Here is a 21607-nt window from a genome sequence, read left to right on the forward strand (position 1 = left end):
AGAGAGAGAGAGAGAGAGAGAGAGAGAGAGAGAGAGAGAGAGAGACCCAGCTAGAGAAGGTGCACACACTTAATCTCAACAAAGGAGTCCCGTAGCTTCCCAAAAGTGGAGGATTATGGTCCACCGTCTCTTGTCATGCCTGGCTGGGCAGAATTTGCTCTTCTTTGAAGGACAGCTGGGACACCTCTGTGTCTAGATGTGTATTGATGATCTTTGAGGGATCCGTGGATACGGGATGAATTGGGGAAGAGAGAGAGTGACTCTGTCCTTTGAGTTGGTGAGAACAGCATGAAGGGAATATGGAGCTAGGCATATGTGTATCCTGAGGGAAGAGTTCCCTCTGAAATTAGGGATTTGCTGAGCCCACTCCTCTGTCCCTGGGCAGTGACTTACAGTTAATGGGAAGTGTCACCACAGGTCATCTCCACCACAGGTCCCAGTGGACATACACAGAGCCCACCAACTCATCACATATGCAGCTATTCAATGGCCATGGTCACATGGCAACTAATTATAGCCACATCTGTCTGCAGCTGGAGGAGGACCAATGAGTTGGAGGTGAAGCTCTGGGTTTCATTATCCTTTCCTCTGGGGCAACCTCTTCCCCACCAAGAACATTTGATGTCCACCCCCGTCCAGTGGGAGAAAGGGAAGAAAAGCAATGAAAATGAGTCAACAAAATTGTGTGATGGGAGAAAATAGGACAAGAAGTGTAGTCACATGTTGGTTGTACTCGAAGCCAAGCCAACACCCTCATTTCCACAGAGTGTGGTGTTGGTGGGAGCCCCACATGGGTTCTGCAACTCAGTCTCTAATGAGAAACAGATGGAACATGCAGTGCACACGCAAAAGCCTTAGTCATACTATGGGGAAGGGAGAGAGAATGAGAGAGAGAGGCCGAACATTAGAAATTCAGTTGGTTGGCTAATTTTTTATTTTATTTTTGCCAAGAATCTATCAGCACTTAGTTGTTTTCAAACTACAGCAGAGAGAATTTGCCAGTCTACGGAGTCTTAGTCTTGTTCGGTATCTGTCTTCCCTAATTGAATGAAGCAGGAAAGGGATTTTAGTGAACTAAATTCTCCTGTTGATTGAATGAAGATAAAGAATGGTTTTCACATTTCTGGGATCATATCCACTTAACTGATTAAAACAGAAGATACCGATGCAATAATAAAACAGACACAGGTGAAGGTGCATGTGATGGGTGTGGGTTCCTTGATTACAGGGAGAGTCATGCATCCTTAAAGCTTACCAGAGTATCCTTAGAAGTTCAAAATGCTGTGCAAATGTAAGATCTTACTGTGGTGCTGGGGGTTGGACCTGTGGCCTCCCACATGCTAAATACACTTGAGGGTCTACTGCCTTAGCCTCTCCAGTAACAGTTTCTATCAGCCAGTGCCACCATATCCAGCTCAGATACAACCTTTTAAGCAATTACTGTTTGTGCTGCAATATTGGGACTTTATTGTGATCTCTGTTAAGTTATTGATTTTCTAATTCTATGAACAGTTTTTTGAGGATAAATTTTATGGCCCCTTTCCAAAAGGTTGTAGTCCTTGACCATACCCTTGGTGTATGAAGGCTCTGCTTACATCTCCCCATTGATGAATGCTTTTGATTCTGCTCCAGTAACCTTGAAATTCTTTTTTTTTTCTCTCTTTGTATATTTCTTCCATTGGGTAGATAATTATTCTGAAGACCCCTGAGGAATTGCTGTGACAGGAAGTGCATCAGGCTAGCAATGTCCCCCACAAAACTATTTTGACATTCTGCACAGCATAGGGAATGTGAAAAGGAATCTGAAAGATAAGCTGTTTGAACTTGGCAGGGCTCCACATGTCCCTATTTGGAAGGATGCAAAACACATAAAAATTGTTCAAGAAGGGGTGTGAAAGGTTCATCTCCATGAGGAGCAGGGGGACCATCAGAAACATGAGGACTTATCCTGTGTGTTCCTTCCAAACATGGCTCTGTAGTACATGTTGTAATTAGCAGGTCTGAATGATAGTGCACACCCCTACACAGTAGTGTGGCAGCTAGCCTGTGCTCTGGCTCATGCACAAGGTGCTCCAACAGTGAGTGAGCCTTTTCTAGTCTCTCATCCTCCCTTTTGGAGCCTGCTGTCATATTGAGAGGGCTTCCTGACGTATTTAGATGAGAGATAACCAGGAAGAGCCTTCATTTCTCTGGGGGTGATGGGCCTCAGTCTCTCCCCTTCCTTCTTTGGCTAGAGCACTGTGCATAGTGAAGTCATTGTGTATTTTCAGAATCTAACACACTTTATACCATTAATCTAGTGATTCCACTTTTGGGAAACCTTAATGGGGGAGTGGAAGAAAGTTCTACTAAGAGGAATGATTTTAACTTGTCCAGAGGTTTGCTGAGCCACTCAAGGAGTAGAAAAGGTATTTGGTTTAGGGATTATTTTGTAGGACCTTTTGCACTCCTTTCCTATTGTTTTTTGTTTTTGTTTCAAATTGGTCTCTGCTATTGAAGTTGTGTGTGTGTGTGTGTGTGTGTGTGTGTGTGTGTGTGTGTATCTTAAGGGGGTGGGGTGTATTAGTTACTTTTTTTTTTTTACTGTGACCAAAAACTTTACAAGAAGCAACTTAAGGGAGGAAGGGTTTATTTTGGGCTCACAGTTTGAAGGGACACAGTTTATCATGGCTGGGGAAGTCATGTTGGTAGGAGTGTGTAGGTAGGTCTCCTCCCCTCACTTCCTGGTGGAACTGGAACAGAGAGGATAAGAAGTGGAGCTGGGTGGTTAAACCTCAAGGCTGGTTCTAGCAACCTACTTCCTTCACTAAGGCTCTACCTCCTAAGAGCTCCACATCCTACCAAAACAGCACCACCAACTGAGCACCAAGAGTTCTAACACCAGAGCCAATGTGAGACATTTCAAACTCAAACCATTACAGGGAACACTCAGAATTAATATGCTTCCTCCCCACCTCCTCTTTCTCCATCTCCCTCTTCCTCCTCCTCCTCTCCCTCCTCCATGTCCTCCTCCTCTTCTCTGTTTCAAACACAACTGAGTTCAGCTTCCACTTGTGGCAACTTCATATTCTTCTAGGCTCTGTGGTTCATCTAGGAGAAAGGGGCAAAGAAAACGTTCACAATTGATTTGGTTTTCATTCAACTTTCCTACACTTTGAGAGGTGTAACTAATAGTGCTTCTGATTAGGCGTTCTTTTCCCTGTCAAGCTAGGTTATCCACTCTTTCTTGTCTGTGGTTGGCCAACTTCTGTGAGAGAGACCAAGACCCACATGACCTGTCCTTTGAGATTGTGTGGCCACATTCCAAGATCCCAAGCGGGCAGCCTTCCTGACAGACTTCTTCTTGTCTTGACCATGGGGTGGAGTATCTCATGGGAAGAAAGAATAGGACTTAGCTAATCTAATTGACCCTAGGAGAGGAAAAGAGCATGCACTTCACAGAATGTACCAGTTCCTCCCATTCTAGAATCTGAAACAGATGGGCCAGGAGCTGGTGGATGTGGCCCCGACTTACTGCAGACGTGGGGAAGAATGAGCAGGCCTTGTAAAGTTCCTCAGATCTGGAGCCAAAGGGGCACTGCTGGGCTCACAAACTGTGTGTATCTTACTGAGGAGCCCAGATGTAAATTGTAATTCCTCAGGAAGTCATGAAGTTTGTGACACAGCCTTTAACATATGAGGTTCCCCCATGAACTGTAAATTTGTGTAACCCATAGGGTCATGGGCCCCTTTCAAGCATGGTAGGTTACAATACATAGATAAAGCTTTCAGCTTGCGTGAACAAAGGGTTTTATTTTAATTAGTTGTTTCAGAAGTGAACATCAGAGCTGATTGAAAAGGGACATCAGGGCATCATTTGTATTTGTTCTAGCCTGGAGTTGCAGCGGGTAACACCTCCTTGTGTCATGGTGAAATCCAGTAAAAACCACTATAGAATGGAAATTATTAAGGATCAGAAGAATGATATTGGAAACTAGATGCTACTTAGCAAAGTAAACATGGGTTACATGATTTGTGTTTGTTCTAAACTTGGTTGTTTTTAATAAAGTCCTTTAAATAAGATGCAAGGCCACCCAGAATATAACACAAAAGTCATAGTCTTCAAGACATATTTTTCTGCAGTGGTGGTATATGCCTGTAACCTCAGCACTGGGGAGGCTGAGGCAGAAGAATTGAGAGGTCCAGACCAGCCTGGTTTACATAGTGAGGCCCTCTCTTAACCCCTCACTCCCAAACCTTTTTTTTGTTTGTGTGTGTGAAAAGCTATAGATGTGTTTGGTCTGGGATTTTAATATTCTTGTGTAATGGAGTCCTGGCTGCTGGGGGAAGAGGGTGGGCATAGATCTAGCTCTTTGTTTCTGACCTCAGGTTCTCTTGGGTATTTCTTAGGACTTGCAGTATGTCCAGGCCAGGCTGCCCACTAGTTGTCCATACAGGACTCCTGTGGAATAAGCTCAAGAAGTCTTTTGACCCTGGCCTTCTCTACCGTGGCCTAGAATCCTTGCCTGGATTGGGGGTGGGGGGGTCCCTGAGTTTAGAGACTCCAAGGATGGCAATGAGAACCACTGTGGGAAACTGATTTCTAAAACCTCCTTCAGATTGAATGGGTTGAGCTTCCTAGATGGTAGCAAGATTTTAGACAGAAAAGCCTAGGTGCACCACATAGCCATCTTTCGGTTCAGTCCTTTGCCTTTGACCTTGAAGTAGAAAATCTGAGTTAGCTTAGGCTATTGTTGAGTTTCTACTTAGTCTGGGTAACTGGCTGTTTCCCCCATGGACTCTGCAGGTCACTGAGTCTCTTCCTTTCACTGGGTGACATCAGTGAAGAAGGGATAAGACTTAGCAGAATTTAAGGAGAGGGGGTGAATGTCTGCTCCTGCTCCAAAGCAGATGCTGTGGGGAACAGCGTATCCCAGTGAAGAGGCTGGCCTGCTATCCTAGAGGGACTTGGCAGTTGCCTCCCCTCCTGGGCTTTTCAGGTCTGGGCAGTAACCTGCCTGGTCATTGACTGGGTATTAGCTGGTGGCTCACATGAGCATTTGCCAGCCTGCTCCAGTGTCCTAGCTTGTCCACAGCCCCCTGGCTGCCTGAGTGACCTAGATCATCCACACAGGCTTTGCTAGGTCCCTCTGGGAGCATCTCCCCCAGTGGCACTGTGCACACTAGCACTATGGGTTGTCTTCACAACTGTTGCTGGATAATACCTGTAGTTGTCACTTAATGCAGATGAAATGAACAGCATAACAAACAGCTAAACAACAGGAAGCAAATACCTGCTCTGTTCCATCAGTTCTAAGATGCCCAGTTCCGTGTGTATTAATGACACTGAAGCTAGAATAGAACCAATCATGGGTGACATGCTACTGGTTAATTAGTACCATTCTTTCTTACTGTGGGCTTTAACTACCCATGTAGTGTTTAATGAAACACAGCCTAAATCAGGCTCTGTGTTAAGCTCTGGGGTGGGGTTGAAAAACCCAGGATATCCCAAGAGACATAAGTAAAGAACTCTGAGAACCGATGAACACTAAGTCAACATGTCATGGGACCAGGTGGTCAGAGGTGGGAGCAGTTAATAGGGCATGTCTACTGTTTCTCAGTGTTCCTCTCTGTGTGCTTTGAATGATCCTTGGGCAGCTTAGACGGACTTTGGCCTCATCTCTGGATGTCCCAGATGGTCACTGAAACTCTCATTCTGTAGCAGGCAGAGCACATGGAGAAATTTGAAATGTCAAGAGGGTTGAGAGCACACACTGTGATGGCTGACTTGAATGTGAGTCAGAGAGAGGAACAGATCTGACCGCTGGGCTTTGCTTGGACCCTTGTCAATTGTTCCCGTCTCTAAAATATAAAATTAAGAACAGCTTACTTACTGTCTTGGAGGCACTTGTTCAGATTTAACTCATAAAATAATTGTGTCCAGATGGAGTTGTTTTCTACAGAGCATCTCCATGGTGACTCACGCAGCCTGGAGTATGCTGTTAAAAATATAGGCTTCACATGAGCAAAGTACTATTAATAGCAGAATTTTATTTTCAAGAAACTTCTACCACCTGAAGCAGAGTATGGGTCTAAATTTTATTTCAGATGTGAGACAGAGCCTCTAATAAAGCTGACTAAATGGTTCTCTCTATATCCCTTTATTTTTTTCCCTCTTTGTAATTGTCTATATTGGTTTAAAACTTGGACTCTGTCAGGGACATTGCAAAAGTGTGTTGTTCTGTCCTGTGTTTATCTTATTTTGTGTTGGCTGCTTTACATACATAATGCAAGTGGGGTTGAATTCTAATTTCAACCTTGTCTTAATCTTTTTATGTTGAACTTCCTCTTTGGGGGAGGTGATTGTTGCCTGCCTGTGGGGCATTTGAACAGGTTAAAGCTCTTTTCCAGTGCTGCTGCTTTTCGGATTCCCTTGTATTTGAAAGCACATGTTCGTATGTTAGTAGTAAACAACAAATCCCTTTTGTTGTTGAGTGTTCTGTAAATGAACATCTAAGCTTTAATGGAATTTAGAAACTCAGTTCTTTAAGATTTAGGCTTAAAAACCAACTCACTCACTTATTTTTTTCTGTAGTTCTTTGCCTGTTTCTAAGTCCAGGAGACACAAGGATCAAAAGGGTTCTATCTTAGGGAGACCTTGCTTTCTTATGGCTTTGGGTATCAGAGAGAAGGGCATTTTATTGATTTGGCAACATGGTTCACATAATCCCTAGGTGTGTTCAAGTCCAACAGAAATTGACCAAGCACAACCGGTAGACTGACATGCTTCATTGACAAAGCAAGGCTGTGTCCTCTATACCTGAAAGATTCCTCTGTAGGCATGTGTGACACTCCATAAGTCACCTGCAGGTGACAGGCAGGACTTGTCTTATCACTGGATAAAGAAGCTAAAGTCAGAACAATTCAAATATTTTAAAAAATATTTTATTATTTTTATATGTATGAGTGTATTGACTGCATATTTGTAAGTGTACCTGTGTTGTGCAATGCTGGCAGAGGTCAGAAGAGGGCATCAGATTTTCCTGGAAATGGAGTTATGGACAGTTGTTAACTGCCATGTAGCTGCTGGGAATCAAACCCGGGTCCTCTGTAAAAGCAGCCAGTGCTCTTAACCATTAAACCAACTCTCCAGCCCAATTCAAATATTTTTTAAAGATTATATTTTGTGTGTGTGTGTGTGTGTGTGTTAACTGGGTGGAGATCAGAGGACAATTTGCAAGAGTTCATTCTATCTTTCTACCATGTGCCATGTGGATCCCAGGGATTGAACTCAGGTTGTCAGGCTTGGCAGCAAACACCTTTACTGCTGAGCCATCTCACCAGCCTTTAAATCAAATATTGACCTTAATTTGAAAGTGACCTCCTATTTAAACATTTTTTTTCTTTTTCTTTCTTACAGGGTGATTGTGGTGGCTCCGGCTGTGGAAAATGTGACTGTCATGGTGTGAAGGGACAAAAGGTGAGTGAACATGTGTGAAGTCAGATTCCTTGTGAAGTGCTCACCCTCCCCAGAAATCATGAGACTGTAACTCATGAAATCATCTAGTCAGCAGCTCAGGGTAAAACCTTCTTACTGCTTTGCAATGTCCCCAGAGCAACACAAGGGAGACAAAGCCACATTCACACCATTCTGAATGATACTATTATAACAACCGGTCTCTAGGGATTATCACAATCAGTGGTGCTAAGTGTGGAAGAAGGGGTTTGGGGTTTTTTCCTGTTTTGACTGTATAGGGCCAAGTGCAATGACAGAATATCTTCTGAGCCAACCATCATTTCTGGAATTGATGGATGAGAACTAAATTTATTATTTTTCTAAAAAGAAAAGTTTCTATATGATTTGAGGGCCTTTGATTCAAATTAATACTTTTTCAAAACAATCTTTCACCTTTCACCCGCTTGTTTAGATTTATTCATAAAATGGTGCGTATTTGTTGTTTCTCAAATTTAAACTGTTGATTATCTGAGCAAGCTCGCCTTTCTCATTTAAGAATCATGGACCTAGGTAAAGGTAACTTCTTTTCTCTCTTTCCCCCTTTTTTCCCTCTGTTTGTTACTTTAAAATTTATGATCTATCTTGATCGTACCCACTCCCAGCTCTCTCCTTCCACTCCCCTAGATCCCCAACACATCTCTCTCTGCCTCCATGTCCTCCCCCCCCCCTTTTTTTTTAAAGAAAAGTAGCAAGGTAAATTTTATTTTTTGACTGGCCAGGCTGTCTATCTCCCTTTCTTTTTAAAAAAGTTATAACCCATTGAGTCCTGAAGAAAAATGACTACCCCTCCCCCCAGCACCACTTAGCCACCTATAGATTCCCAGCTAGGCCTTGTGAGCCCCTCCCTCATTCCTGCTGGACTGTGACAGGCCCAGTCTTGTGCAAGTCTCATGCAGGTAACCACAGCTGCTATGAGTTCATGAGTATAACAGCCGTGTTGTATCCGGAAGGCAGCACCTCACAGCACACCTCCCCATTCTTGGGCTCTTATATTTTTCCCATACCCTCTTCTGCTGTGTTCCCTGATTCTAGGGCTTGGGGGGTGGTGGTGGTGATATAGATGTCCCACTTAGAGCTGAGCACTCAACAGTCACTTATTCTCAGCACTCTGACCAGTTATCAGTCTCTGCCTTGACTGCTGCCCACTACAGAAAAAAACCTTCTCTGGCCAAGATTGAGAGCAACATTCACCTATAGGTATAAGCATAAATATTTAGAAGGCAATTTGATAGCATCCATTTAGCAACACAACAGTAGTAGGTACCCCCTAAAGCCCATGACTTCCACAGCCATGGGCTCTGACCAGGTTTATAGTCCCAAGCATGAATTCCCGCCAATGGAGCAGGCTTAAAACCCAATCAGAAAGCACTTGGTTACCTCCTTAAGTCATGCCATTATTGCACCAGTGGGCACAGCTTGCCTAGCATATTGGTATTGTGGTATGCAGAGTTCCTCACTGGGTAGGATTATTGATGACTTTTCTCCCCTACCTACCTAGATAGGACCTTCCAGTACTATGAAAGCTACCCAGGAGGGAAGAAGTTTCCCAGTTAGAATCAAGTTCTAGCTTGATTTCCGTATGTCCTGCAGTCTAAGTGTGTGGTGTCTCCAGCAATGTGGGTTACCATCTAGTTATGGCTGGCAACCAGGAGCAATGGCAATAGCATATGTTGTCTGGGGCCTCTGGGGCCTTCCTGACCAGCAACTCCTAGGGCTCTACCCCATACCTGGCACTGGGATTTTCATTTAATAATCTATGTCTTTTGGGAGCAGTGTTGTCTACCCATTGAGGGTAACACTATTCAAACTCCCTTTTTAAAAAATAAAATTTTAAATTAGCTTACAAAGTTGTAGGTTTCCATAAAGCTTTTATAAAAGAGAGATCCTTTGGTAGGCGTGGTGGCGCATGCCTGTAGTCCCAGCACTTGGGAGGCAGAGGCAGGAAGATCTCTGTGAGTTCAAGACCAGCTTGGTCTACACAGTGAGTTCTAGGACAGCTGGGGCTACAGGAAGAGCCTGCTTCAAAAAGACCAAAAAATCAAAAAAAAAAGAGAGAGATCCTTAGTTTCCTCATTTCCTACCCCCATCCCACTTAAACCTGTAAACCCTAAGTGTTTTCCCCATACTTTCTATCCCCGTCCAAGGCCTCTTCCCTTCTCCCTTCTCCGGGGCCCTTTTCTAGCTTCTTGACTTGGGTAAAGCTACTTTCTGTGGCTGGCAGGCTGTGCCGGTTTCCGTTGGCTGTAGGTGGGACTCCTGGTTGGTTTTTATGCACCTGCTGAACAGCTTCTGGATGCTCTTTGAGTCTCCAAGGAAACTAGGTGTGACTTTAGGAAACCTTGGGTCTCCACTATGGGGGAACATGACAGATTGTGCCCTGTAGAGGGCGCCATGTGCTTGGGCCCCTCCTTGCTTTTAAGTTGGAGGGTGTCTTTCATGACCTTGTGTCAACAGGGTTTACAGCGGGTTTTATATGGTCACAGATGAACACCTGTGAAATTTACCGAATTCTACTTCAAAGAAGTTGTTTTGTTTTTGTTCAGCTATTTGCTGAAGTAATATCAGTATTGTCTTTAGGATAAGGCTGACGTTACCTAGATAGTTGCTGTATTGGAGGTTTGTGCAGGAGTTTGACACTTTTCCATCAACCCCAGGCCACCTCCAAGCTCTCTCTCCTCCCCTTCTGCCCTAGCCAGTTGCAGTGTGCATTTTCAAACATTAATTTGAAGGACTGGCAAGTATTTGTCAGAGGACAACTGAAAAGAAATCTACTTTGAATTACATATGTATACACTCGTAACTAACAAATCCTTGAAACTTTCAAGCCAAACCTTGAAAGTGCCAACAAACAGGAATCAGCATCACTGTTTCCTTTGTAACTCTTACAAGGGGGTTTAGGGGACAAGGAGAGCTAGCATTTCACCTTGCAGGAAGCTGATTCTGTTATACCCATTTGCCTGTTTCCACCTTCCTTCCTATGGTGCTGCAGAAGCCCTAAGAATCCCATTCTGTGTTGCACACTTATAAATTTATACTTTTTTTTTTTTTTAAGACAAAGTCTCACTGTGTAACCCTGGCTGGCTTGGAACTCTCTATGTAGAACAGGCTAGCCTCTATCTCACAGAGATCTGTTACAGAGATCCACCTGCCTCTGCCTCCCAAGTGCTGGGACTAAAGGTGTGCGCCATCATGCCCAGCTATAAAATTTATACTTTTGGGGGTTCTTTTTGAGACAGGGTCTCCCTGTAGCCACAACTGGCCTGATTTGCTATGGAGACCAGGCTGGCCTCGAACTCACAGAGATCTGCCTGCCTCTGTGTCCTGGTTGACTCTTCATTACTGTGACAGAATACTCTGACCAATACCAACTTGGGGAGGAAAGGGTTTATTAGGCATATATCTCGCAGGTCACAGTTCATCAGGGAGCCCAAAGTAGGAACTCAGGTCAGGAACCTGGAGGCAGGAGCTGGAGTACAGGCCATGGAGGAACTCTGCTTAATGTCCTGCTCCCCTGGTCCCTGCTTAGCCTGCTTTCTTATGCAACACAGGCCCACCTGCCCAGGGGTGGCACCATCCACAGTGGGCTGGGCCTTCCCACATCACTCAGCAATCAAGAAGATGCCCCACAGACATGGCCACAGGCCAGTCCTATGGAGGCAATTCCCCACTTGAGGTTCCCTCAACCCATGTGTATCAGGTTGACACTAAAACTATCCAGCACACTCTGCCTCCAGATTGCTGGGATTAAAGGCGTATACCACCATGCCCATCTAAAATTTATACATTTTCAAAGCTCAGTTCACTTTATCTTTTACTAAAAGTACACCCATAAAATTTAACATGGTGAATGTATCAGGGTTCGGGTTTCCTGGGGAAGTTTTGGCAGCTGTCTGAGCTGGAGAATTAATACCTACATGTGGAGGCGGAAAGGTCTTCAGAGGGACCTGCCTCATGTGGCACCCAGTGTCACCAACTGCTACTCTGAGGAAAAGCAGGTCTCAGAGCTTTGCCTTTCAAAGTCATGGTCAAGGAAGGCTTGTTGAGGCTGTCACAGACCAGCTCTCTCTAGACACAGGAGGCACAGGATGGGATGGAAGCTGGTTCATAATACTGAGCTTTTTTCACCTTACCGATGAAGTGCCAGGCCAGCGTCCTCTTGAGACCACCTTGTTCTTAAGCTCTAGAATGCCCCAGCGCTCTTGGGGGATGGAATCTACAGGATCCCCTGCCCCTCGCTGTCCAGCAGCTCTGTTGCAGAGTCCAATACCTCCACCATGCTTCTTGACCCAACCTGCTCCTTAGTGTTGGGGCTTAGTGTTGTTCTATTTCTCATGTTGGAATTGCGTTGTCTTATTATTTTACACTAATGTGTTTGCCTGCATGTATGTAAGTGTACTACTTATATGCAGTGCCCTCAGAGACCAGAAGAGGGTGTCAGATCCCCTGGAACTGGAGTTTCAAGTGGTTGTTAACTGCCATGTGGGTGCTGGGTTTTCTGGAAGAACAGCAAGTGCTTTTAACCCCTGAGCAATCTCTTGGCTCAGAATTATTTTTTATTGCATTATTCCATACAAGATTCTTAAAATAAAATACTGATGAGCCATAAGTTTTTAAAAAGTAAGTCACATGTAGTGGCTGAATCATTTTAAGTTAAAATATCTTTCCACACCCAGGCATGCTCTGTCTGTGCCTTCTCATCTTGAAGGCCCTGTGGGTCACCAGCACCTTCCTCCCACTGGTGAGGGAAATTTGAACATCTGCTGATTGTCTTGGCAGTCCTGTTGACGTGGTCACTTCAGTGGTGACTGGCCCAGAGCTCTCCTTAACTGGGTTTTCGGGTCATTTCATGCCTCTCACCCCAATCTCAGCTGGCAAACAAGGGAGTTTTTGGTAAGCTGGTGCTCAGTGAGGGAAAGCCCCTGGCTCCCACCTTCTACCCATTCTCAGAGTACTGAAGTCTGGGAAATGCTAATCTAGTGTCCAGGCCAATAAAGGACTTAGAACCACACAATGTAAGTGGTGCTTGAAGTCATGAGTCTGCTCCTGAATGACAAATGGATGTTCTTTTGCTATGGAAGTTCTTTCGCTATTCTCTAATGAAATCTGCAAATGAAATTCATTTTTGATTTCTACTTTATAGATAGGATGAGGACAAAACTTAGCTCAGAGAGGGCGACAGCTACCTAAGTTGGAGAGGATGTTGAAGATTGAGAAAGGTGGTGATCATTGTACCCAAAGCTTGATTTTTGATATTCCTTTGAGAGATACTGACAGTGTAGCTGTCAGCCCACGGGTACCCTCTGTGGAAAGTGGATTATGGGAAGATTGTCACATTGCTTTGGATTGTGTCCCCCTCTCTGTGGAGATGGGATTAATGGACATTATGCCTTCTGTTCTTGTAGATTTGAGTGCATAGGCCATCATTGACTGAGCTTACCTCGCAATCAGTGTAACACCAGCCAGCAAGTTTAGCAGTGAAACTCAGCAGACTCTTACCAGCTTTCAGAGTCTGGCTGAATTGTTTATTTTCCCACTTGACTGGAAGGCCGCTCATATACTCAAATTAGGTAACCAATTTGGCCTTGCATACAATGGCTTTGTGTCCTCCAGAGTCACCCTCTGGTGGGAATGCCATCTTAAACTGATGAGGGTTTGGATACTTGCCGACTCAGAACAGCCAAGTTAATAAACTCTGCTTTTGTTTGATAACCTGATTCCCTTAGCTAGCTGATGTGGGAGGAGAGGCAGTCCAGACCCAGGAGTCTGCCCCATGTTTGGAAGTTAGGCATTTATGCATTGCTGAAGCAGAGCTTGTTCAAGAAGTCTTTCTAGTCACTTGACCATGGTAGTCCTCAGTGATCCAAAACGATCACTATTTTTGACCCTGTAGTGTCCAAAGAAGGAACCTGGATTGAACCAGTCGGTGAGATGTTGCTGTTTTGACAGATAAATTGAAAGTGGTCAGATTCCAAGAGGAACAATAGAGAAGGGAAACGTTATCCCTGTCTAAGAAGGGAGTGACCTGTGCCCTGGAGCCTGAAGGGATTGCTTCCTGAATGAAGCAGGATTCAGGCCATCACGTGTTCACTGCACCTGACCTGCTCAGGTGTTGGCTAGAATACGGTGTCACACATACCTGGAGAGAGATCTTTATCTCCATTAATCAGTGCAAACTTCCTGTGGCCAGTTGATGAGCACCAGCAGAAAAAAGCTTGAAGCTTTCTGTATGGTGATTCCTGGAAGGGACCTTCCCACAGTCTTGGGAACACAGAGTCTTAAATTAAGCCGCATAGTATTTCCAGGGAACCACGACAGCCTTATGGGTATTGCATATCTTCATAGAATGCTTTAACCCTGCTGTTAGACCCTTGCCAAAGATGTGGGAGGAAGCACATTACCCTGCCGTTACTCATCATACTGCCTGTGCATCACAGCCCCTCTCCATATGCTGGGTCTGCACGGCAGTGATGGTGTCATTGCAGAAAACGGTCCCAGGACTGCTGTCCAAGCACTGCAGCCTTTCTAACAGGCACACATTATCTGATCTAAAAGGGTTGGAGATAGAGCCAATCTAGAAGTGATTCTGTCTCCAGCCTGGAAGTCTGGGAAGAATTAGGTATAGCGTTAGGGGCAAGCATATATATGTGTGATAGGTGACTGGCTTGTGGCTTGACCAGCCATGGATCTCCCATAGATGTTTGACACAGTCACCCGGGTCCTCTGTCCAACCTTCACACATCCTCACACAGACCACATCTGCTGCTCACAGACACCAGACCTGGGCTCAGGTGTGTCAGAGTGGGAAAGAGAAGGAGGCATACATGTCCACATTGGCTCACACATCGTGCTGAGCACATTTTTTACGTGTGTTGCTGTTAAACTTACTTTACCATGGAAGAAACCAACTAATGCAGGTTCTTGACTTTGTCACTATTGATGTTTTGAGTGGGATGAGTATGTGGTGTGTGTGTGTGTGTGTGTGTGTGTGTGTGTGTGTATGTGTGTAGGCCTGTGTGCATTGAGGGGTGTTTTGCAGCCTCTTTGACCTCTACTTACTCAATACCACACTGCCCGAGATTCCCCTAGATATGGTTAAATGTGTCTTGGGGTGGGCGTTCAGGGGTTATAGAACTGCCATGGATGGAGAACTACTGAACTAACCCACTCTTACAGCTGCTAAAAGGGCAACAAGATCCCAGTAGGAATCAGTACTGGTCAGTTTCATTCCTGTGACAGGATAAGTAGGTGAGCACTTTTAATCCTAGAATCCACCTAGCTGAACACATGGTCCACAACATCCTTAAGTCATGAGCCAGAACCTGTTTCTCCAAAGTGGAACTTTGGTACCTATGCTGCTGTGGTCACTTGCCTCTGATCTCCTCTAAAGGGGCAGCAGCAGGAAGGGGGCCTGGAGGATCCCTGATAACTCTTCATGGCATGGTGGGAAGGCCTTCCAGGTCCTGTTCCCCAGGAGACTCAACTGGACTTTCAGCCTACTGATGCGAGCAGACCACAGGGAATCACTGTGTTTTGACAAGCACTGCTCGGTCCTCTGCCTGGGTCCCTCCTCTGAGAGACAAGTTGAGGGGACTTACATTCAGTCACTCTCAGGGAAGGCCTGTTCTACACATCAACACGGACAATTTTAGGTGTGCCAAGAGATGTAGAGACATGCCTCCCTCCCAAGGAGGATCAGTCTGCCCCGCCCCCATTCTTGTTGGAATCCCTGGCCAGGCAATACTGGAGGAAATTCATAGCTCTTGTTAAAAGCCAGGGATTCATTACTTATTAGGCACAACTCCTCAGCTGCCCCTAGCAACAAATGCAGCTTATCACATATGCACTCTGGACCTAAGTCCAAGACCATGACACTACCTTCCCCTGCCGCATGTGGAAGATGTGCTGTCCGTTTCCCCTCTGCAGGATCCTTTAGATCTGAGATGAGCTTGCTTCTTCTATCTGTAGGGTTTGCTTTTGGTCAGCACTGGTTGTGTCCAGCGTCAAAGACATGAGCATAGGAAGGAACAAAGCAAGGAATCTAATCACAGTCAATTATAAGAGAGGTGGAATTTTCCAGTCTTTCCAATCCAGTGCTGTGTTACACTGCCTGTCTGTGGTCCTGCAGTGGCCAGAGGCACTGAGCCATGCCTCCTGTCTCAGAACAGGAAATTCTGTGATTCTGAGAGCCTAGTGGCTCACATTCTAGTCATTTTTGTGCTGTGTTGTGATAATCACTAAAAATGCCTTAGGTTTTAACATGGCTTTTGAGAGAAAGGATTCAGCTTTCTCTACATCACTAACATGAGTATTTTCTTAGTCATCATTAGCTCTAAGGTGAGCCACTCCTGAAACAAGGACTGAATCTTACTGATATTTTTTGACAATTTAGTAATCTTTCATTTATATGCATGTTCATTTCATTGACTCCCCCCCCCCTTTTTTTTGTCTTTTTGAGATAGGGTCTCCTTGTAGCCCCAGCTGCCCTGAACTCACAAAGATCCGCCTGCCTCTGCCTCCCAAGTGCTGGGATTAAAGGGTGCACCACCACGCCTGGCCATTTCATTGACCATTTTTTCCCCTAATATTTTATTTATTACTCGTATTTTATGTGTATGAGTGTATTGCCTGCATGTATGTGAGTGCACCTGTGTCGTACAATGTCGCGGAGATCAGAAGTGGGCTTCGGATTCCCCTGGAACTGGAGTTAAGGACAGTGTGTAGCCACCATGTGGGTGCTGGGAATTGAACCCAGGTCCTCTGCAAGAGCAGTTGGTGGTCTTAACCACTGAGCCATCTTTCCCAGCCCCTATTGACCTTTTAATTTATATAAGGTTAATAGTAGAAGTAATTTTGGTCATAATTTTATTATTAAATAAAATGAATGAATATTGTGTTTTATATGTTATACTTTACATATGAATCAGCGAATTCATTTCTTGCTATTCCTTGTGTCTGTGTATAGTAGAACAGATTTAGACCCTTAAAGATTACAAAAGAACAAAGATTGTCTATGTGTGATATTATAAATTTATTTCCCGTACATTAAACTACACTGAGTATATTGTTAAATGTTAGAGGTGGCTAATTTCTTTCTAGAAAGTACATTCTTTTCTGTAGCCAATAAAAAATATTTTTGTGTAGATTCTTTGAAACTTGGAGCCAGGTAACTGATGTGAATTAGCAGTAAATTATTCATAAGAATAATAAATTTATTAAATATTTGTTCTGAGAGGATACTGTATCTGATTCCATTTAGTGAGGATTTGAAAACATAGTATATTTTAAAAGAAATTCCATTTTCTTAGTTTCAAGGTATGCACTATGTAAATATCAAAGTACATAAAAATGTTATTTACTAGCTGGGCATGGTGGCACATGCCTTTGAACCCACCACTCCGGAGGCAGAGGCAGGCGGATCTCTGTGAGTTTGAGGCCAGCCTGGTCTATAAAGTGAGTTCCAGGCCAGCTGGGGCTACAGGGAGACCCTATATCAAAAAAAATATGTTAATATAAAATATTAAAAGACTTTCTTAATAGGCATGAGTTTAGTGCACTGAGCATCTTTGGGGTTGTTCCTTTGATTTATTTATTTCTGGATATTTTTGAGACAGGGTCTCACTATGTAGCCCTGGCTAGCCTGGAATGCAATATATAGACCAGAGTGGACTCTTAACTCATAGAGCTTTGCCTGCCTCTGCCTCCTGAGTGTTGGCATTAAAGGTGTGTGCCATTACCCCAACCACATTAATAGTATTTTTGAACCTGGTGGAACATTCCAGAGAGGCAGTGGTTTCCAGTTCAGTGTTTCCTTACGTGTGGTCCTCAGACTGCTTCTAGCATGTCGATGCATCATGCTCTTTGGGTTGGGAAGGTTCCCAAGTACAGAGAAGTTTAGGAAGTCAGAGTTAAAGTTAAATACACATTTTTGCTGCAGGATTTATACCTGCTGAACCGCCAAGGTGTAGCATACTACGTGCTTCCCATGCTTGCTCAGTTGCAAGTGCTTTTTGTTTGTTGGATGAATTCTTGACTCTGGTGTGAGTTCTACTACCTCCCAATGAATGGCCTTCATCAAGGCAGCTAGACAAGTTACTCTGACCAGTGAATTTCTAGAGCACTCAGCTGGACAGACTGAAAGGTGATATACGAAATGCAAAATGAGCTTAGGAAGTTTAACACACCCAAAAGGCACACGACATGGAAGTTGTGCCAGTTTTTTTTAGAGCTGTGATAAACATGAGGAAAATTTGCTTGCCAGCTCAGCTCAGGGCAGACTCATAGACTATGAACCAGCTCCACACCCCGGCTGAGCGCCTTTATTCACATACCGAGATTGAAGTTGACCAAGGTACCAACCAGAAGCTTCCAGAACCCAAAGTGAGAGGTGTCAGAATGTCCTGACAATTACAGCAGCATGGATGGTGGGGCTTGTAGCTTTTGGTGGAGGAAATGTAAGCTGGGTGCTCTTGGGAGGGCTTTTTGGAAGGGTCATCCAATTCCTGTCAACATTGTGATTTTATCACCCACTTCTTGGATCATTATCCCTTAACTAACATCCAGGATCAGCTGACTTCCTGTATTCACCGACCTAATTTTCCCAAACACATAGTGTTCTGATGCTAACTGCTTTTCCTGCCATGTGTCAGCTTCCAAGTGCTGCCTAGACTCCCCTGGCCCCTGACATTGCTCCTTGGATGGGGTCTTATTTCAGGGGGTCCTGTGTGAAATGTCACTGCAATTCTGGGGATGTTGGCTTCCAGTGCTCCGCCGTGTCTGACTCCAGGTCTCTGGGTATGGGGTTTGTCAGCAGGCTCTGGCCATGTTCTCTTCCCATTGGTGGGTGATACGAGCCAGCACACACTCTTCCTTTTCCTTGTGTATCTGGTGTCTTGTCATGCCAAGATTTTTTCCAGATGTCCCGATTTCCTATTTCCACATACTGCACATGAATCATCCTCTGGCACAATGTTCGTGAGAATCAGCGTGGGTTCCCACAACCACCTACTTTTGTCTTTGATAGTTTTCTGAAAACACAGGATTTTAAAAAATTTGCCTGAATCCCAGCAGTTTATCACAGGGAAGCCACTAACACAGATCTGTGCCCATGTGGATGTGTCTCAGCCTGTACGCTGTACTCTGTCACATCTCCCTGGTGTTTCTGTACCCTGCCAAGGACCACAAGCCACCTCTGCCACACACAGTTCACAGTCATCTGCCTAGGTCTTACATACCGTGTGCCCCTTGGCTGTGTGCTTCTGAGACTGTTGATGGGGTAACCATCCTCAGCTCTCAGTTTGCAGCTGTTTGGAACACATCTCCAGTGCAGCTTGGAACAAAGTAAGTGGATTTGATTCCCATGTTCAGAAAAAGCAGTAGGAAACAGTCTTGAAATTAGATCCAGAGGTTGGCTCGTGACTCTGGGTAAGAAGTCAGTCCATGGACCTGAATGTGATGCACAGCCCAAGGTCTGAAGCATGTGGCTCCATGTTTGACTGGAAGTGGTTTTCCCAGGAAAATCGGTCACAGAACTCAATGTCCACAACTGACCCACAGTAATGTCATGTTTTATGACTTTTTACAGACTTTTTACACTTTGTGTGGGGACACACTTTTATCAATGAGGCAGGCTCTGGCTGTCCTTGTCCTGTCTATATATGGCAAAAATTTATATATATATATATTTAAATGCGATCCTCACAAAACACTTGCTGGCAGGAAAGAGCTTTCTTTTAAAAAGAACAAAATGAGGCTGTATGTTTTAGTTCAAGATCAAAGACTTGCCATAAAACAAACCCTGACAAATAAAAACCCATGCAGTTGGGTTTCCCTCCTGTTTGTTGGTAAGATGTCTCGAGTACTCAAAACATACTTCTAGACAGCACGTAAGGCTGGTTAATCAAGATGAGTGGGTGTTGGGAGCTGCACCCTCAAAATGACATTAACAGATCTCTGGGTCTTTGTGAAGTGGTCGAGGACAGTGCTCAATTAAACAAAGGAAGAATTACTCAGAGTTAATGAGCAGACCAGATGACTTGGGGGAAATGGTGCCCCTTTGTTCTATTTTTCCCCTTCAGCAAACCCATTAAAATGTCAAAGGTAATTGAACTCTATATCCACTCATAGCTGAGCATTCCTCCTGGCTAACCTGTTATATAATGGTGTGATGCCTACCTGGCTTCAAACTTAACTAAGCTTCTTCATGTGAGATTCTGGTCTGAGAAGTTGACTATGATTTGAGGCTGATTTCTAAAGCACCAGAGTGAAACCATGCCTGGTGTCAAGTCCCTCAGGAGCGTTATTCCCCTAGTAGCCTGAGATTCTATCAAGCTGCTAGTTGGGACTTTCTCACACATCCCCTGGGATCTCAAGGGCTTGTCCATCCAGTGTTCCACTGAAGCATGTCACATCCAGAGGTCAGCTTGTGGCTCTGGGTGAGAGAGCCATGGCTCTTCAGATGATGTAAATTCCTAGGTGTGATATCTCTGGCTTCATACTTCGTTTGGAAATGGTATCCTTTGGAAGATTGGTGAAGGAATTAAATGACCACAGGAGAGGCAATGAACCCCCTGAGGCAGAATCTTTCGTTGCTGATTCTCCAGCCTCCTCTTGTCCTTCCCATGTTCCTTAGAACATGGTAGACCTCGGAAGTGGTCAGTAAGGTCCATACCCCACAGCCATCGTGGAAGTAGTACTAACTTAGTAATGGCACAGAGATGACTGAGTAAGGACCTGTGCTCGACTCTGAGGAACGCACAGGCAGCTGGAGAGTGAGTCCTGAGTGCAAAGATGGCAGGGTCGGGGCCAGGGAAGCAACCAGAAACTAGTGACATGCTCTGACATGAGGACACTTGAGTGGCCTCTGAACTTCACTTCCCCACCTCACACCTAGTTTACCCCCAGATGTGAAAAGCATGCTTTCATGATGTGGGCTTGTTAGATAACAGAAGTGTCCTGTGGCCTCCAAGCCTCGGCACTTGGATCTACTCAGACGTGAGTGAAGGGAAGGGCCCTGAAGACTCTTGTTCTTAGTCTGTGTTCTGACCAGCATGCCAGGATGTGTTCTCTAGTACTTTTGCTGCTGATTTGAGGCATCTTATAAACACTACCCATGATTCATCCTAGTGGGTGATATGAGTCTTCTCAGGCCTGTCTCCTGATAAGGACTTGGAGCCCCAGAGTGTTGGTGTCTTGCTTAGAGGCCCTCAGTGGAGAGGCACACACTGTCCATCCCTGGACCACACACAGCACTAGGAACAGACTGGTGCAGGTTCAACCCCATAGTCTGGCCCTGGAGGGCGTCCTCAGCATCCTACTCTAGACAAGGGACGCTTCATTGGCGGGACAGTTAATTAAAGCATTCGCCTGCCAGGGCAGAAGTAATACACAACTAAGGAGACTTCTAGCCAAGCTAATAATAACATTCTAGACTTCAATTTGAGGAAAAAGTGATGCTGTTCTTTTTTATGGGCCTTACATTGCTTATCTCTGTTGAGGAACTTAATGCTTTGGGGGTCCTGCTGTTCCAAGTCCTAATGATGTCAGCTGAGGTCCAAGAGTGTAGGATTGCCAGGGATGTTGATCTTGCTTCCTGGGCCACACACCGCTCCTTACCTTTATCTGTCTTTATCAAATTCTGTTCTTCATGCTCCTCCCCCACCAGTTCCTAGTTCCTAGTTCCTATGATTAGCTCCCTCTTTGGCCTGCACAGGCTCACCTTGTCTAGTTCTCAACGCTCTGGTATACCTTCCTTGCTCCTGAATGGGCAGTTTTGGAGGTCACTATCTTAGGAATTCACCCCAACCTGAATTGTGGAGAGAAGGCAGGGGAGGGCTAGTTGGGCGTGAACACTAACTTATTGGCGAACCTCAGAGCTGTAGCCAGAGGTATGAATCAGCACTGTGGGTAACACAGAGTGGTGTGAACATCAGAAAAGGGAAACAGAGGCCCTGATATTTTACATAGGATCAGGACTAGCCTTTATTGTCTTAGTCTGTTTAAGATGCTATAACAAAATACCTCAGACTAAGTGATTTATAAACAACAGAAGTTTATTTCCCACAGTTCTGGAGGCTGGAAGTCTAAGATCAAGGACTGATTGACTGGGGAGGGCCT

At 44.8% G+C, this 21607-nt stretch overlaps 1 protein-coding gene across 1 annotated transcript in view; it reads left to right on the forward strand.

The window, feature by feature from the left end:
- Col4a1 (collagen type IV alpha 1 chain) overlaps positions 1–21607 on the forward strand; it is a 148839-nt gene that overhangs the window by 52051 nt on the left and 75181 nt on the right. The window contains exon 2 of the mRNA XM_008855193.3: positions 7400–7459. Within this exon, the coding sequence (XP_008853415.1) occupies positions 7400–7459 (60 nt within the window). The remainder of the gene's footprint in view (positions 1–7399; positions 7460–21607) is intronic.

The sequence above is a fragment of the Nannospalax galili genome, unplaced genomic scaffold (assembly GCF_000622305.1).
Source record: "Nannospalax galili isolate Female #2095 unplaced genomic scaffold, S.galili_v1.0 scaffold267, whole genome shotgun sequence".
NCBI classification, from domain to species: Eukaryota; Metazoa; Chordata; class Mammalia; order Rodentia; family Spalacidae; genus Nannospalax; species Nannospalax galili.